This window comes from Leucoraja erinacea, chromosome 3, assembly GCF_028641065.1.
Source record: "Leucoraja erinacea ecotype New England chromosome 3, Leri_hhj_1, whole genome shotgun sequence".
In the NCBI taxonomy this organism is placed as follows: Eukaryota; Metazoa; Chordata; class Chondrichthyes; order Rajiformes; family Rajidae; genus Leucoraja; species Leucoraja erinaceus.
Window position 1 is genome coordinate 43,351,791 of NC_073379.1, and position 19,587 is coordinate 43,371,377.

The window sequence follows — 19,587 nt, forward strand, 5'->3', positions numbered from 1 at the left end:
TGCTTTCTTTGTGATTCCTAGGGGCCCCAATTCAGCCCATCAAATCTACTCCACCATTCAATCATGGCTGATTTACCTCTCCCTCCTAACCTCATTCTCCTGCCTTCTCCCCATATCCTCTGACACTTGTACTAATCAAGAATTTATCGACTGTAAATCTACCTTAAAAATATCCACTGTCTTGGGGTCCACAGCCTTCAGTGGCAAACAATTCCACAGATTCACCACCCTCTAACTAAATACACTTCTCCTCATCTCCTTCCTAAATGAATGTCCCTTAATTCTGAGGCTATGACTAGTCCTAGACTCTCCCACTAGTGGAAGCATCCTCTCTAGATCCAACACATTTCAATGGCCATTTTGGCTTGTCATTAGCAGGAAGTCAAGTGGTGGGAAGGTTACTGGCATTGTGGTAAAGGTGCTTTTCAGGCAGTTGTTCATAGTGTTTAATGATAGCTGGAGATTATCAATAATCTGATTTATTGACCTAATATTTTCTCAATGAATGATGAGGATAGAGAAATCTGAACCCCCATCATCTCACTGCTGATCTCAATGTCCCCTTCGGCACAAAGTACACATCAGAATCCAACCAAGGCAGCATTCCACTATCATATAAGAAAGGGAAATGGAAATAAGTCCCTTATTGCCTGCTCCATTGAGCAACAAGTTTGTGGTTGATCTTCAACCACTTTACTTTAAAAATCCTTGATTTTCCTGATATTCAAATATGGTTATACATCCATTGAAGATTGAAAACACTAACCATTAATGTTTAGGCACAAGGGCATGGAGGGGTTTCGACACAAACGTCACCTATCCATGCTCCCCAGAGATGTTGCCCAATCCGTTGACTCATTCCAGCACTTTGTGTCAACCATTAACATTTGACCATTTCCTTGGTGTCTATATTCCATGTCACTTCCCAGTACATTTCTGTTGAATAGTCATTAACCTTTTTCTCCCACCGCTGTCTGACCCGCTGAGCATTTCTATTACATTCTGTGAGAGAATAATAGAGAAAATGTGGCCAACGCACTAGTCAAAATAAGGGAAATGCAACTGAAACACGTTTGAGGTTTGTTTAGAGGAAGATATTAATCTGGTTTCTGATCTTTTCTACTCCACTTACAGGCTTGAAGCTGATGTATGTGCACGATGACTCTGAAAGCACGGCTGACAAATTCACTGTTCAGTTGTCTGATGGAAAGCATAAGGTCCGCAAAGTAATTTCAGTCCAGGTTCTTCCAGTGAATGACGAGCGGCCATTTTTGAGCAGGTAACTTCTGGAGGTTGGCAGGTGATAACACAGAATGCCAGGTGAATTATCAAAAACCTGTTGAACGACGTGGCAAAAGGATTATTTTGTGGTGGGTTAAAAGGCAGTGCCCATGAGTTCAACATATGCTTCATGTGTGAGCCCATCATAGTACAATCGTAGAGGGCAGCAGAGTCGTACAGTAGCAGAGTTGCCGCCAAAACCCCCTGTCCCACTTACGTGTCCTTGGTATGCTAATTACGCGACCTTGTGGTCGCATTGAGGCGCGATGGTCCCGCTAAGGTCGCATGCGACTTCATGCGTCCGCACAGCCCTATGGAGCGCGTGACGTCATTTGAAGATGGACACAAAATGCAGGAGTAACTCGGCGGGACTGGCAGATTCTCTGGAGAGAAGGAATGGGTGATGTTTCAGGTCGAGACCCTTCTTCAGTCTGAAAGAAGAGTCTTGACCCGAAACGTCATCCATTCCTTCTCTCCAGAGATGCTGCCGGTCCCACTGAGTTACTCCAGCATTTTGTGTCTAACCTCAATTTTCTTGCCGCGCTCTGGGAGTAGGAATGGGGGCGGATTCGGACCGCAACATGCGTGAGCCCCAGGCTGAGCTCGGCGATCGTTTGCCGGCTTCTGCAGCTGTTGGAGATGAGACATTGCGTCGCGCCAAGGTCTTGGGTCTGTCCCACTTTGGCTGTCAGTTACGCGACAGGCCAGTGACGCGCAAAAATTTTGTTCACTACAAAATGTTGGAGCGCCACGTGATACTACATACGCGCACAACTACATACCCCTCCGCACTTCTCAGTGGGACCGGCCCCGCGCAGCCACACGATGCCCATGCGCCTCAACGCAACGACGAGGTTGTGTAATTTGCGTGCCAAGGACACGTAAGTGAGACGGGGCCTTTACAGTGACAGAGACCTGGCTTCAATCCTGATTATGGGTGCTGTCTGTACAGAGTTTGTATGTTCTCCCTGTGACTGCATGGTTTTCTCTGGGTGCTCTGGTTTCCTCCCACATTCCAAAGACATGCAGGTTACAGGTTAATTGGCATCTGTAAATTGTCCCTCATGCGAAGGATTGAACTAGTGTATGGGTGATCGCTGGTCGGCAGGGTCTCCCGGGGTTGAAGGACCTGTTTCCATGTTGTATCTCTACACTAAAAGACTGAAGTAGAGTCCTCTGTAGTCCTCTGATATCCTGGGCAGTGTTGTTATTTATAGCCCATCCCTATTTATCCATGAATTGAGGCAATTAAGACCCAGCCACACCCATGTCATTCCAGTCACATGTAGACTGGTGGATGGCCCAGATTAGTATGAAGGCGGTTTTCTACAACAGTCCAGTGGTTTCATGCTTGTCATTATGCAAATTGGCACTTTAACAAAACACAGGTTTATTTAATGATTTGAATTTAACTTCTGGTGAGATTGAAACCACCTTTGGCCTGGTATTCTGACTGTCAGTTCAGCATCTCAATCACTATGTTAGCAATCTCAAAATTAATTGGGTGTAAATTCACCCATCATTGTGGTGAGATTAAAATTATTGGCCCAGGGTTCATGAATACCAGGCCAGTGTTAGAACCACTACCTGAATGAGCTTGGTTTTAAGGATTAAATAAATAAGTAGATGGGTTTATCATGGTAATCTCCTACCACATTATGGTCTCACCATTCCGTGCAGCTTGGACATAATCAGGGCTCAAATCAATGTTCAATCTTCTTTAACTGGACAGAATGGTACACAATTAGAAGGCACGCAAACACAACACATGGCCAATGGTATAGGCGATATATTCCTTGCATGGAATATAGGTCTAAGGGGGAAATTTCCTCCACTTGTCTTGCCAAGGCAAATTAAGGTAGGTTGTGGGTGGATTGGTTCTAGCGGATAGGGGCATCATAATGTGATAAAGACCCAGAACATTGGGACTTGGAGGACGACATAGATCTCTGTGGTGGGCTTGAACCTCAAGGTTAGGTCATGACACTGGGGCAAATATTGAGATGAGGTAGGGGGCAGTTGATGTCATGAATGGTTGGGCAGTTTCAGGGTAAGGATCTGGAGGGTAGGTAGGTTTACATGTATTCAGGCCAGTATGTTGTATGGTGATCTGAGGGTGACTTGATATCAACCTTGTGAAGTACTGTTTGGTTGCTGTGGGATGTTGAAGGTGTTTCATAAATGCATGTTCCTGGAACAGAATATGTCACATTTTTTTCAGTGATAATTCTTAAGGGTTTTTTGTGCAAAAGCATCTGAAATAGCTAAAGTATGGTCCTGTAGATTATGTAAAGTATGGTCCTATAGATTATGATGGGATGAAAACTTCAGTGGTAACTAAAATCTCTCGCTGGCAAACTTTGCTAGGGTTTATTTGTCACCTACATTTTACTCCTCTATTTCAGAAACAATGGACTGGAGGTAGAAATGGGCGATATCAGAATAATCTCCAGCATAGCATTGGAGGCTGAAGATAAAGATACTCCAAAGCAGCACCTTTATTATGTGATGGACAGTGTCCCCAAACACGGAGTGCTCCAGCTCAAGGTCAGTGGCTAAATTTAGATTGAAGCTTTGTGAAGATCAAGTGTGTTTTATTGTCATATGTTCCAGATAGAACAATGAAATTCTTATTTGCAGAACAACAGAATATGGAAACATTATACACTCTAAACAATATAAAAAACGAGAGAGGGCGGAAAAAAGTTCAGTATGTGAAAATATACACATACTCACAAATACACACATATAGATCATACATATAAATACACACACATGTACTAACACAAAAAACATTTTCCTCTTCACTCTTTCTCCCCACATTTGCATGAACTTTCCTCAGATTCCACCACCGACTGGGAACAATTTACAGTAATCATTTAAGCTACCAATCTGTACACCTTTGGAATATGGGAGGAAACGGGGGCAAAATGTGTAAACTTCACAGAGACAGCACCAAAGGTCAGGATCAAAACTGAAGCACTCTATTTGTGAGGCTGCTGCTTGACCAAATGTCTGTGTGTGTCGTACCATGCAGTCATGACAGAAAAAAGCAACAAAACACACAATGAACACAATTTAACACAAACATCCATTATAGTGAATCTCCAGGCACCTCCTCACTGTGATGGAGGGCAAAAAGTCTTATCTCTTCCTTGCTTGTTCTCCCACTGCTTCGCGGCGATCGAGGCTCTCAATGTTGAAGCCCCCGTCGGGCGATCGTAAATCCGCGGCCGATTTTATGCTCCGCAAATGGGCCGATTCAAACTCCGTGACTTGGGGCGGACGAAGCTGCTGCCACGGGAGCTCCCGAATATCGGTCACCAACCAGGGACCTGCGAGCTCCCAATGTTACCGTTCACAGGGTCCGCGGCCTAAGCCTCCGAAGCTCTGAAGTCGGGTCGCAGCCACAGCACCACCACAGGTATGGGTGAGTTGGGCTGATGAGCCTGTTTCTGTGGTAAATTACCCTATGGCTCTGATTGCTGCTGGTTTTCAAAGCTTACTTTTCAATGCCCTGCCTTTTCCGTTACAAAAGGTTATCTTCTCCACATTTACCACCTGTTCTTCCATCAGGAAAGCATGGAGTGGCAAGGCCTGTACCCTGGCATGAACTGCAGTCAGGAAGACATTGACATGAACCGACTGAGATATGTGCACACAGGAGCGATTGGCACAAAGGGCCAAGACCGCTTTCATTTCCACCTCATGGATGGCGAGAACACATCGCCACAGCAACATTTCCACATCTCCATTCGAAACATTGAAAAGGGTACGATAATAAAAATAACCCTAGAGTTAAGATGCAGCTCCAAACGCAAAGTTCAGATCATTTTTTTAAATAAGTAAATATTATAGCAATTATTTTAAATATGTTATTGAATTGTACTAGTTTACTGTGAATGTATTTAGTACACAGAATTTACTACTGTTTAAAATAATGATTCGGATACCTTTTTCATCTACTCTGGCCAATATTGGGGGCGGCACAGTGTTGCAGCGGTAGAGTTGCTGCCTTACAGCCCTTTCAGCTGCAGAGACCCGGGTTCGATCCCGACTATGGGTGCTGTATGTACGGAGTTTGTACGTTCTCCCCGTGACCGAGTGGGTTTTCGCCGAGATCCCCGTGACCATGTGGGTTTTCTCTGAGAACTTCGGTTTCCTCGCACACTGCAAAGACGTGCAGGTTCGTAGGTTAATTGGCTTGGTATAAATGTAAATTGTCCCTAGTGTGTGTAGGATAGTATTAATATGCGGGGATTGCTGGTCGGCGTGGAATCGGTGGGCCGGAGGGCCTGTTTCCGCGCTGTATCTCTAAAACTAAAAATTAAAACTAAATTTGATGACATGGAACCTTAAGGCCTCTCTACTTTCAGTGATGTTATGGGGAGGTAGCAACCTATATTTGCTCAATACAAGGTGTTTTTACATGAGAGGATGGAATATTTTAATTGCTTTTTATATACTTTAAATATTCAGTAAATTTTCCTCTTAAATCTTTCCCCACACTTGCATTAGCTCCCCCCAGATTCCACTACTTGACCATGGACTGGGAATAATTTTTAGTAACCAATTAAGCTACCAATCTGCACATATGTCAGATATGTGAGAAAATAGGAGAACCTGGGGGAAACAGGCAAAACCGGGGTTTTTTTAGCTACATGCCATCCAGAAAATTCCCATTGTTACATAAATAGCACTATTCCAAGATAGCACTATGATTTATTTCCACCTCCCACCCCACCCCCACAATCAGTCTGAAGAAAGATGCTGACCTGAAACATCAGCTATCCATGTTCTCGAGAGATGTTGCCTGACCTGCTGAGTTACTCCAGAACTTTGGCTTCTCCAGCATTATTCCAAGATCAATATCCACTCAGATTCTGATAGCTATGGGCCTATCTGATAGTCATATTGAATCTTGCAAATTCTCTGATAAATGTGCATCATAGAATTCCAGGAATGCCAATATGTATAAATTAGCTCCAATGACCCACAGTGCATGTCACAATTCTCATTCCCTGAAATAATATAACCTAATGGTATAGTAAGATGCCATACCACTTGGAACTAAAAGAGGGCTATCTCACCTGGTTTAATTAAATTGCAAAAGCAGCCTAATTTAACCTAGGAATGGCCAGACTTGAGTCTTGTCCCAGAGAAAAAAAAATTATTGACCGTATAGTACTGGAAAAGAACCAGACCATTCCTTCAGATTTCTGGGCCATTGCCTCACGATGTAACAGTCTTTCCTTCCAGCCACAAATAAAGCTGAACAAATGAATTTGCATATTATTAATATTTGTAATGGAATGCTAATTTATAAATGATACAATATAATACACATTTTTTTAAAGTTTAATCAAGGAGCTGAAATTACATTTAAAGGTGTTTGACATGAATGAGGCAGCAAATGACAATAAATTTGCTAAAAGTACAAGATAAGGAGCCTGATGCAAATAAATTGTTGTAGTTATTAAAAAGCAATTTCATCCTCCATCTTTTATAAAGTGATGTTATATTATATTCACTCCTTTCTCTCCTGACTTTAACATATTGCTAATTCTAACTATATGGCGTAAATGGCTTTAAGTTTTTGAATCTTTAACATGTTCTTTGTCTTGAGAAAGTGTTTACTTATTCTTTTCTCTAGGTGAAATTGCAGTTTTAACAAAACCACTCACCATTGTCAAGGGGGACCGAGGTATTTTGACTACAGCTGTTCTTCTTGCTTCCGATGGCACGAGCAAATCTGAGGAGCTGCTTTATATCATTATAATCCCACCAAATTATGGACAAATAGAATATGTCAACTACCCTGGAGTAGCAATAACCAGCTTTAGTCAGATGGATGTAGCAGCTCAGACAGTTTCTTACACTCACAGGAGCAAGGCTGTGACCATCAGAGACTCACTGAGGTGAGAATAGATACATAAATGTTTCAAAGTATTGTTAATAAATGATATAGCAAATCTTATCATTTTCATGCATGTGCTGCAGGTTAGTTACACACTGAGAGAAATTATTTCTCTTTTAATTGTAGCCAGTTACATGTCAATCAACCAAAAACAAGTATAATTGATTCTGAATTGATGTACTCATGATTCTTAAATAATACTGAGATTGCTGCCGCAAACTTGGGATTTTCCTTCCATTCCAATAAATCAGAAAAAAACATTGGCTGACTATTGCAGAAGACACCTATACCAGCCACTGTGTGGATTTATAATTCTAATGAATGCAAGGGTTTATGGTTAAGGCTAATTAATATTTTATGGGTATGCTAACAGGAAAACAGATGTAGCAAGGAAACTGAAATTGATCATGGATCAAAAAGGAAATGTACTCATGTAAGTTCATGCACTTTGTTAAGAGTTTGCCTTTAGATTTATTTTATCTATATGGAGAAAAATTGCAGATGGACAAAGTACTGAGTGATATAGGTGTGCTGTATGAATTTTCAGGCAGATGTGGCAGATAATTCTGGAAAATGAATGGCATTTTGGTCTTTAGTCGAAGAGGGTTGGAGCTTGGAAATTAAGGATCACAATTATAATTGCACAGGGTGTTAGTGAAGTCACACCTGGAATACTGTGCAGTTTTGGTCCCCTCATCTAAGAAGGGATATATTGGTATTGGAGGGCAGAACAGAAAAGTCACTAAGCTAATTACTATGATATGAAAGTTAACCTATCACTGGCAGAAACATAAATTACATCTACAGAATAATGAGAAGCGTATCATTGAATCTTTACATTGAATGATCCTGATGAGCATGACTAATTGGATATTGAGATTTATTCCACTAGGCCTACACAAAGTTATAATGCGAGGAAGTGGTCATTTACATTTTTAAATCATTATGAAATTCCAAAATGTTTGTATGGGATACTCTTTGCCTTTAAATTAGTGTAATCATTTTTAACAGAAACTCTCAGCATTTGTAAATCAAATATATCAAAAAAATTAAATTGTTTTCCCAATCATCAGTTTAAAATGATTATGTGATGAGATAACTATTATGAGTTTCCTCAGCAATGGTATCTAGAAAGTAATGGATAGATTCATCACAACTTTTTGGCCATTCTCTCATGTATTTGGAAAGTGCCTGCCAAAGCTCCTGTATTCTATCTGTGTTCTTTCCAAGAGATTCAGTCTGGAACAGACATAAATCTGTCTATGTTTGTTTGCATGAGTTTACATCAAAGGGGAGGAGTTCCAATATCCCACAATCCCAAATTATATCTATTTGATTCTGTTGTTGACTTGGCAAATGCAACTCTCTGATCTTTAGCTCTGGGACCTAGCTTTGTGTGTGGACTATGCCAAGCTTGTTGACATAATTGATCATTTCTAACCTAGATTGAAAATGAATAAGAACCACGAAGAGCCTTGGCTGAGTCTTGAGAAAAATAGGAGCCGAGTTAGGACACTTGGCTCTCCAAGCCTGCCCCACCATTCAATATGATCATGGCTTATCCACCAAATGAAAAATGCCAAATTTTCCAACATTTTGGAAAGATAGCCACTTATGTGTGTGGGGCCAGATCAAGGCCCATGCACAAAACTGGAAAGATTGATGACCAATGGGCAACAAACACATTGACCCAACATTGTCTGACATTTTTAATAGTAACCATGATTATTATCTTGAAACTAATGTAGTTTTTATTTTAGAACAAAACTGGGATTAAGCCAAAGATTTTCCCAATAAATGTTTTTTTTTCTAATATCCAAGTACCCCAGAAGTGAAGTCTGACTCTCCCTTCTCCACACCCTCCCTTTCACCCTGGCCAGCCTCAGCCACACTCTCCAACTTACAGTGAAAACTGAGGCGTTTCAAGTCCCCCTTCACAACCAAATGTATTTAAATCATGGAACCTTTGATATAGATCCACAATGGATGTATCTTGCCCACCATGCTAAGGTGCATCACTCTAAGAATTTTCTGGATGCTGAATTTTCAAACAAGATTCCTTCTTTTTTAACTTTAAATGAGTTTTAAAGCTAAAGTGGCATCTCTTTTCTCATCAATGTTTCCTCAATATATCTTTACTTTGATGTAATAGAACAGGAACTACATGTTATAAGTTCATAGGTCAGAAGAGCAGAATTAGGCCATTTGTCCCATCAAGTCTACACCACTGTTCAATTATGGCTGCTCAATTTTTCCCTCTAAACCCCATTCTCTTGCCTTCTCCCCATAACCTTTGACACCCTTAATAATCAAAAAAATGTCGGTATCTGCTTTAAAAATACCCTATCAGGGCCTCCATGACAACTTGTGGCATTGATTTCCCAGATTCACCACCCTTTGACGATAGAAGTTTCTTTTCATCTCTTTTGTAAACGTGCACCCTTTGCGTTGTTCTTTACATCTGGGGATCTACAGAAATAAATACAAATCTTCCTAGTGTTCCAGAAGCATTTTATGAAGGCAGGTCTTTTAATTTAAGGTGGCAACATTTTACAATGTTAACTGAATGTTAAAAATCAGCTGTAAATTCTGGTGAAATCTAAGGATTAATTCTTTGTAGAACTGTAAATGTAGAACTTTGGGCGAGTCCACAACCAGGGGCCACAGTCTTAGAATAAAGGGGAGGTCATTTAAGATTTGAGAAAAAAACGTTTTCAGCCAGAGAGTTGAAAATGTTTGGAATTCCCTGCCACAGAGGGCAGTGGAGGCCAAATCACTGGATGGATTTAAGAGAGAGCTAGATAGAGCTAGGGGCCAGTGGAGTCAAGGGATATGGGGAGAAGGCAGGCACAGGTTATTGATAGGGGACGATCAGCCATCATCACAATGAATGGTGGTGCTGGCTCGAAGGGCCGAATGGCCTCCTCCTGCACCTATTTTCTATGTTAATTTGCATAACAATTTAAAGCTATTTTGGAACTCATTTCTCCGTGCCCATCCAGAACACAAAGTGACATATCAGTGTACTCTGCTTTTTTGGCAATGTGTTGACCAATGCATTTTAAATTAAGACAGTCATAGTGTCTTACAGCATGAAAACAGCCCCTTTGGCCCAACCTGCCTGCGCTGCCCAAAATGCACTAGTCCCACCTGCCTACTTTTGACCCATATCCTTCTAAACCTACCCTTCCATGTACCTGTCCAAATGTATTTTAAATGTTGCGATAGTATCCGCCTTAGCTATCTCCTCTGGCAACTCATTCCATATACCCACCATCCTTAGTGTGAAAAATGTTGCCCCTTAGGTTCCTATTAGATCTTTCTCCCTCACTTAGACTGATGTCCATAACACCATCACTGACTGCCTTACAAGGGATAATAATTAAAGTATTGTTTCACTCATAATGACTCTAACTTTGGGAGTTTTACTGCTAAAAGAACACAATTTTTAGGCCACATGACAGCTTATTTCTGAGCTTGGGCTGTAGAACCACTAGGACAAGAATCCCTGATAAAGGTGTGTATTGTTTTATTATTTCATTTCTGTAGACGGTGAATCAAGAACACTTGCTGAAGGCTGCCTTGCCTCTGACTCTCTTTGCTAGATTCATTGTCAGCAACGGGCTGTCCACAAGAAACGGAACTCTAGATATCGTCATTGAAAATACGGATCGCCTGCTCCCCGAGCTGTCCAAAAACAAAGGGATCAGATTGGTGGAAGGTTCCATGATGTCCATTTCGCCGGATGTGTTACAATTATCCGACGCTGACTCTCCACCACAGAATCTCACGTACATCGTTACTCAACACCCTCAGTATGGACAACTGTACTGTAAAGGGGCAGCTCTTCACCAACATAACTTCACGCAGTTGGATGTCAACAACATGGATGTCGCTTACAAACACAATGGAGGAGATTCGCAGATTGACAAGTTTATGTTTGTTGCCACTGATCTAACTAATCGTGGCTTTCTGATTGATGGGAAATTGCAAAATGATCCAATTGTCTTCACAATTGAGGTGAGTGGATGGGAATTTTCTGATTTATATACTTGGGCATGATCAGAAATATAGTCCGATTGGTGCTTTTGATTGTCAAGGAAAGGAGAGGTGAATCTTAGGCTGAGGAATTGCAGATGATGGTATCTGTTCAACCCTCTCATTGTGCGATTTCTGTGGCCTTAGAAGTAAGAAAATGATTCCAGCTTGGTTTAAAACTTGGTGAAATGTACGGTAGGATTTAGCCCATTGATCAGATAATTGGAATTGATGTGGATTAGAGATCTATTATTTCCTTAACATGGCTGACATAATAAAAGATTAAATGGATGAGTAAACAGACATGTCTTCAATTCAAATCATACCTGCTGAAAATTTTCAATTCAATTAATGAAGTGATCTCAAATAAAAACTGGCAATAGTATTGGTGATGTTAACTACCAGATAATTCTAAAACACCAACATTGCCAAAAAGGACACAAAGTACTGGAGTATCTCAACGGGTCAGATAGAATCTCTGGAGAACATGGATAGGTGACACTTTGGGTCAGGACCTTTCGTCAGACTGATTGTAGGGGGGAAGAACAAAGCTTAAAAAAAAAGGAGAGAGGCAGGACTAAACATGACAGATAATGGGTCGACAGAGGTGAGGGGAGGGGGGGATTGATAGACAGATGATTAGAACAAGGGCCAGATGAGAAAGGAAGCTGTAAGACAGGTTTTAAGAGTGGTGCGATTGTAAAGCCAGAGGGAGGAATGTGGTGATGGGAGGGGGAAGAAATGGGTGGGAGTCCAGGTAGGGCACAGGGGAGGGAACATGGAATGCAGGGGTGGGGTATGAGGGGGAGACTACCTACTCAATCTACCCAACCTACCCAGCCTACATGTGTTTCAGATTCAGAACAATGGGAATGACTCTTAAAATGTCTAAGGAAGATATTCATATGTTTCAAAGCTGTGTGAAATAAAACATTGTCTTGCCAAAGCAATTTGGCTTATGCAAAGGTACAATAAATCTGGGTGACTTTTCAAAAGTTCTCCCCACTAAAATTTTTAATTTAAATTCAGAGAACTGGTCCATAGGTGACTCAAATATAAGCCTTAGGCATTCCTGTCACAAACAAATTCCCAAATGCGTTATCATTATCACTGAGAACAGAGATCCCACCCAGAGATACTGACAGTCGGCCACAGTGGGACACAGTGGGGAAAGCTCCAAGTATCCTCTACTTTGGTTCCAACGGTGATTAAAACAAACAGCAGCAAGGAAATGTGCCGCTGAAGATTACCCCCTTACCAGACTTCAACCTTCCTCAATTAAAAAAAAAAAACACGTATCCATGTTGAAAAGCATTTGGAAGAAGCACTGAGGGTCACAATAGCACAGAATACACCCAACATGGAGGCCAAAGTCCAGCTCCAAGAGTAACTCAATAGCACCAGTATTAGCTGATTTGGAAAGGACAGGTGTTACACTGGGTGTGCAGCAGCTGGTGAGCACATCAGCACAAGGGAAAATCATACTTGACCTTATCCGAGCCATTGTTCAATACTCCATTGTCCTCTCCATCCCCCCCAACCCCCCCCTGCTCCTATACTCAGTTTTGCTATGAAAGCTAACATACCATTTGTTTCTTACTGTCTGCTGCACCTGACTAAATGACTAGTTCATGACTCCCAGGTCTTTGCATCGCCCACGGCACCATGACATCAGTCTGATGAAGGGTCTTGACCCGAAACGTCACCCATTCCACATTCTCTACAGAGATGCTGCCTGTCCCGCTGAGTTACTCCAGCATTTTGTATCTATCTTGTCCTTGCCAATTTACCCACCGCATATACTTCTAACCATAACAGTCTTGATAAGTGCGAGCACTGTCCTGTTTCACTGGGGCAAAAGTCCTACCTGCCACTGTGAAAAGGACCTGCCTACTTGCTTATGTTTGTGCCAGCATCCACATCAATATTTGGAACGGGCTTTTAGATTTTAGAGAAACCAGCATGGAAAAACAGGCCCTTCGAAATCCACTGAGTCGGCCGATCACTAAATTAAAAAAAAAAAACACGTATCCATGTGCTAAAGCATTTGGAACAATTTTAGGGTCACAATAGCACAGATTAACCCAACATAAGGCCAAAGTCCAGCTCCATAGTAACAATAGCACAAGTATTAGCTGCAGGAAAGTAGGCCACACTGGGTGGCCCAGCTCGTGAGCACATCAGCACAAAGGTCATTCATACTGACCTTATCATGGCTCTCCATCCTCCCATCAGTACCCCCCCCTTCCCCTTCCCAGTTCTCCTATATCCCCTGTCTACGACTAAATTTTATCTTTAAGAGCCCTATCTAGCTCAGTCTCTTGACCCGAAACGTCATTCCTTCTCTAGAGATGCTGCCTGTCCCACTGAGTTACTCCAGAGGTATCTATCTTGTCCTTGCAGACTTACCACTGCACTACTTCTAACCATAACAGTGAGAAAGCGAGATGTCCTGTTGTCTCCGTTCCCACCTTCAAACTGGGAACTGCTTCTTGTATCGTGTTAAAAATGTGGAACCCTTTAGATTCTGGACAGCATCCCCCCACCGAGTCGGCCGAACATGTTTCCTGCCTCTAGTGTGTCCAAACCTTAACAATCCTATATTTCAATGAGATTCACTCTCATCCTTCTAAACTCCAGAATGTACAAGCCCAGCCGCTCCATTCTCTCAGCATATGGCAGTCCCACCATACCGGGAATTAACCTTGTAAACCTACGCTGCACTCCCTCAATAGCAAGGATGTCCTTCCTCAAATTAGGGGACCAAAACTGCACACAATACTCCAGGTGTGGTCTCACTAGGGCTCTGTACAACTGAAGAAGGACCTCTTTGCTCCTATATTCAATTCCTCTTGATATAAAGGCCAACATGCCATTCGCTTTCTTCACTGCCTGCTGTACCTGCATGCTTACTTTCATAGATTGATGTACAAGGACCCCCAAATCCCGTTGTACTTCCCCTTTTCCCAACTTGATGCCATTTAGATAGTAATCTGCCTTCCTGTTTTTGCTACCAAAGTGAATAGCCTCACATTTATCCACATTAAACCTGCCATGCATCTGCCCAATCCCCAAACTTGTCCAAGTCACCCTGCATTCTCATAGCATCCTCCTCACAGTTCACACTGCCACCCAGCTTTGAGTCATCTGCAAATTTGCTAATGTTACTTTGAATCCCTTCATCCAAATCATTGATGTATATTGTAAATAGCTGCTGTCCCAGCACCGAGCCTTGTGGTGCCCCACTAGTCACTGCCTGCCATTCTGAAATGGACCCGGTAATCACTACTCTTTGTTTCCTGTCTGCCAACCACTTCTCTATCCATGTCAGCACTCTACCCCCAATACCATGTGCCCTAATTTTGCCCACAAATCTCCTATGTGGGACAAATGCTTTCTGATAGTCCAGGTGCACTACATCCACTGGCTCTCCCTTGTCCATTTTTTAGTTCCATCTTCAAAAAATTCCAGAAGATTAGTCAAGCATGATTTCCCCTTCGTCAATCCATGCTGACTCAGACCGATCCTGCTACTGCTATCCAAAACTGCTATCTCATCTTTTATAATTGACTCCAGCATCTTCCCCGCCACCGATGTCAGGCTAACTGGTCTATAATTCCCTGTTTTACTTCGGAGTCACGTGAGTGACTACGTGAAGAACCCCGCTTCCAACGCATGCATGTCATATCGCTACACGCATTGCACGAGTCAACAGGAGGGGGGAGGACGTCCCCCATTAACGGGTGAAGCCAAAAGGGCCAGCAAAAGGCAGGTAAGGGACTCTGCGGTTTTTCTATCCCACAGGAGAAATGGACAGAGTTAAAAGAAAGCGGTCTGCAAGGAAGCTGCCCACGGAACACAGTGAATGTATGAGACAGCAGGGCAGAGACAGCAGCCGTCGGCACTAGACACCTCAGTGGAGGAATCAGCTGTGCCAGAAATCTTTCCGGCACCGACAAAAGTTACTTCGCAGCCGGGAGGTAAAGCTCTGAAAAAGACTCACCATCTGGAAGAAATGCCCGACTTGGAGCAGCAGCGGGCGACCAGTCCGTACGAATATCGCAGCAGGACTGAGCGGGTGCGAGAACAAACCCGCTATGAGTGCCTGCATACGGAGGAGCAGCCCGGACCAACAGCTGACCGGGTACAGCGGTGGACCTACAGACGGGACCGGTATGGCCAGCGGCGGGATGAGGAAAGCCCGCAAACCAGTGCCCGTGAGTACCAGGGAAACAGGAAAGAGCAGCAGTCTGCTGAAAGGCTGCAGGAATGGGAGCAGCAAAAAACGGCAAGTGCTGCTGAACATAAAGACCGTTTAAGGGAGCTGCTAGAGGAGCTCCTTCATAGTGGCAGTCCCATGAATGTGGAGACTAGCCACAGTGGGCAGGCAAGCCCCACATGGGTACCCCGTGAGGGACCCCTAGATATCTCAAACTCTTCAGAGGAGAGTGGGCAGGACCCTGATGGGCCAGACCCTGATCATACAGGATTACATGATCCTGAATCTGGAGAAAAGGATAAACTGCTGGACATGGTGGCTGATTTTTTTCAAACCAAGTCAAACTGGGGCAGACTTGGATTCCAGGATGGCAGCCAGTATCAATTACATGTCTGGCCATCAATTACAACAGCAAATTTTCACGGAGACACTGGCCAGACATCTGCCACCTGGAAACTGTGATGCCTTACAAGTACCCAGTGTTAATCAATGCATTTGGAAGCATATGGGGAAGGACATCAGGAACCATGATCTTAACATCCAGAAAGCCTTAAAAGGGCTTACGGCAGGGAACACAGCTTACACCCGCACCCTGGACAAAATAGAGCTAACAAAAGAACACCAAGACGCACTAGCCCTGTTTTGTAATGTTCAATATGAGCTAAATAGCATGCGGAAAGCTGCTATTAAGCCCGCACTGGATCCAAAATATGCAGTTATTTGCAAACAAAAAGCCATAAAAACACCAACCCTTTTGTTTGGGCAAGACTTGTGTAAACAGGTCAAAAAACTGGACGAAGAATCCAAGACACTGGGGCTCATCAAAGCCAGTGCAAAGGCTTATTTTGGACAACGGTACCAGCCGCATGGAAGACCCAAAAATATGGCTAATAGTAGTAGCAGTGCGAGATCCCAATATAACCCATAGCAGCCTTTTTTATGGTATGGCCAGGGACAGCCACCCTGGAAGATGTGGAAGCCTCAACCTCCAGCACAACCACGAACTCCATCAGCAAAAATAGAACCCCCCTTTTTCAATAAAACAACCACTAGTAACCATGGAGGTAGGTGGGTCTTGTTCTTTTATAAAAAAGGGGGGCACGACAGTGGGGGGGAGGCTGTAATACTACAGTAACGAATGATGTAAAATCACTACAGACTCGTATATTCTAAGCAGTATTCGGGGTTATCTGATAGAATTTATTCATTTCAATAACCCCCCCAGTACAACATACACCAGAAAGGCATTTCGTCCTTAGGGAAACCGAACAATCTAAAGCTCACATTGAGCTGCAACGATTGTATACAAAAGGGGTAATTGAGCATACTATACGCGAACCATTAGAATTTGTATCAAACATATTTATTAAAAATAAAAAAGATGGGGGTTGCCGGATTATCATTGACCTGTCAACCCTAAACACATTCGTTCAATATATTCATTTTAAAATGGATACCTTTATTACTGCAAAAGAATTAGTGTCAGCTGGGTTCTATATGGCAAGCATTGACTTAAAAGATGCATACTATACAGTACCCATCAGAGGGGAACACAAACGGTATTTGAAATTTAACTGGATGGGAGAACAATGGCAATATACAGCCTTACCAAATGGGCTAACATCAGCCCCCAGATTATTCACAAAAATTCTGAAACCAGCTTTGGCATTGTTACGTCAACAAAGCCATAGGGTGATGGCATATTTAGACGACATTTTTATTGTTGGCACAATTTATGAATTGGCACATCAAACAGTATTTGCCACAAAACAATTGTTTGAACAACTAGGGTTTATCATCCATCCAGTTAAGTCTAAATTGATACCATCAACTAATATGGATTATTTAGGATTCACCATTAACACGGTCAATATGTTAGTAACTTTACCAATAGATACAGCCGCAGCCCTACAGGAGGATTGCAGCATGCTTCTTAACACCAACAGACCCTCCAGTAGACGGGTAGCCCGGATAATTGGGATGATTGTGGCCACATTCCCGGCCACACAATTTGGGCCATTACATTATCAAAATTTGCAAAGAGCAAACATTAGAGCACTCAAATTTAACAAGGGTCATTTTGATAGGCCTATGGAGCTACCTACAAAAGCTATAATTGAACTACAGTGGTGTGAACATAACATTAGGTATTGCTCCAACCCAATCATCATTGAAAACCCGTCTATGGTATTACAAACAGATGCCAGTGCCATTGGTTGGGGAGCCACTAATTCTGTTTCTAGTTGTGGAGGAAGGTGGAAGACAGAGCGAGGCAGTTGTGAAGCATGGACCCGTTCCATGGCATGAGGTCACAGAGCTTTGAAATCTTCACGTAGTCATTCACGTGACTCCGAAGTAAAATAGTAAGATTAAACGAGAACTTACCAGTTTGAAGTTTGATCTGTATTTTATGAGGAGTAACGTTGAGGGAATACGTGCCCTCCGCTCCCACCCTCCTACGATCATATCAAAAACTGTATCTCTTTGATAATCTTACTATGTTAGGTCATTATAGTTTTCTGTGACCTCACACCGCTGCTTTGAAGAATGACACGCATGCGTTGGAAGCGGGGTTCTTCACGTATTCCCTCAACGTTACTCCTCATAAAATACAGATCAAACTTCAAACTGGTAAGTTCTCGTTTAATCTTACTATTTTCTCTCTCCCACCTTTCTTAAAAAGTGGGATAACATTAGCTACCCTCCAATCCACAGGAACTGATCCTGAGTTTATAGAACATTAGAAAATTATCACCAATGTCTTTGGAGTGTGTGGGGGGGACTAGAGCACCCAGAGAAAACCTACCCAGAGAATGTACAGACTCCGTACAGACAGAACCCGTGGTCAGCATCAAACCTGGGTCTCTGATACTGCAAGTCAGCAACTCTACTGCTCCGCTACTGTGCTGTCCCTAAATGGGCATCAATAATGTGCTGAAGGTCACCAGCAGTGGCCAAATTGTGCTCTGTCATAATCTGTATTTTCATGACCTGAATAATCTTCTCACTGCTGCCACGATGTAGCCAGAGATTCATTCCCAATGGAATGGCAGGTGTAGATATACGTGGCAGAAGGGACATCGGCAATACCTAATAATGTGGTGCCATTCTCCTGAGACTATAATTAGGACCACATCCATGCTAAACAGCAAAACAAAATGTGCTTGGCACTGCTACTTTATCCCACCATCATTGGGTCAGACCAAAAAACGGACTCGAAGTGCAGGAGTAACTCAACGGGTCAGGCAGCATCTCTGGGCAATGTAAATAGGTGGATGTTTCTGGTTGGGACCCTTCTTCAGATCAAAACTCAGCTGTCCTATCATGTCTAGACATGTAAGTGATTAACAATTCAACAGTTACCAAGAGGAGGAGGCATCCCCTGTTCAACAGCTTGGGCTCACCATCTTTGCCTACTGTTAATATGGCTAGATTTAATATTTGTTAATAATTGTACAATGTTAATTTCTATTCAGAATTGCTCAGAAAAAAAGAAGCAGTTGAGGAATGCATGAAATTGCTGTTGAATATTAGTTTCAATATTCCTTTAAAATTAACTTGACAAAGCAACTAGAAACTGAATTGTTACCTTTGTGCAGGTGGACCATGTGGACAAGGATGCTCCAAAAATAGTTTACCTACAGTGTCCTTCAAATGTCAAAGTCTTCAAAAATGGTCAATATGGAATCTACATTTCCTTTCGAGAATTGAAAGCATCAGACATGGACAGCAAGGATGAGGAGCTAATTTTTCACATTCTACGTCTTCCACACTTTGGTTACCTGGAAAATGTCACCACTGGTACGGAATCTAAATTATCAGTCAGTTTTCTGTTATTTCTTTAAAATTTACAATTACAGTACTTCAATGTTTTTATCATTGATTAGTTTGTTCTTTCTCAACTATGACTGCTTGCTTTCTTCATAATATCCTTTTGTGTGGTCATTGGTTGATAACTAACTAAACAAGATGGCAAGTGTAATAGCACAGTTCAGCTTCAACAAATATTCCTTGGGTAACAGGTCATAACAAGTATTAGTATTCGAGTGTAAAAAGAACATTGAGTTTGAAGGTGCTATCTTTTAATTGAGATGTCAGGCCAAGTTTAGTTTAGATTTACAGCGTGGAAACA

The 19,587-nt window shown here is 42.4% G+C and overlaps 1 protein-coding gene across 4 annotated transcripts in view; it reads left to right on the plus strand.

Annotated features, from left to right (window-relative positions):
* Window positions 1-19,587, plus strand: part of frem1a (Fras1 related extracellular matrix 1a) — a 120,041-nt gene that overhangs the window by 74,645 nt on the left and 25,809 nt on the right. For 3 of the 4 annotated variants that reach the window (XM_055632555.1, XM_055632557.1, XM_055632556.1), the window contains exons 21-26: window positions 1,135-1,279; window positions 3,687-3,828; window positions 4,858-5,053; window positions 6,935-7,199; window positions 10,804-11,218; window positions 19,055-19,256. In XM_055632555.1, coding sequence (XP_055488530.1) covers window positions 1,135-1,279; window positions 3,687-3,828; window positions 4,858-5,053; window positions 6,935-7,199; window positions 10,804-11,218; window positions 19,055-19,256 — 1,365 coding nt within the window. Of the gene's footprint in view, window positions 1-1,134; window positions 1,280-3,686; window positions 3,829-4,857; window positions 5,054-6,934; window positions 7,200-10,747; window positions 11,219-19,054; window positions 19,257-19,587 lie in introns of those variants that run through there. The other variant, XM_055632558.1, reaches the window with a different exon arrangement.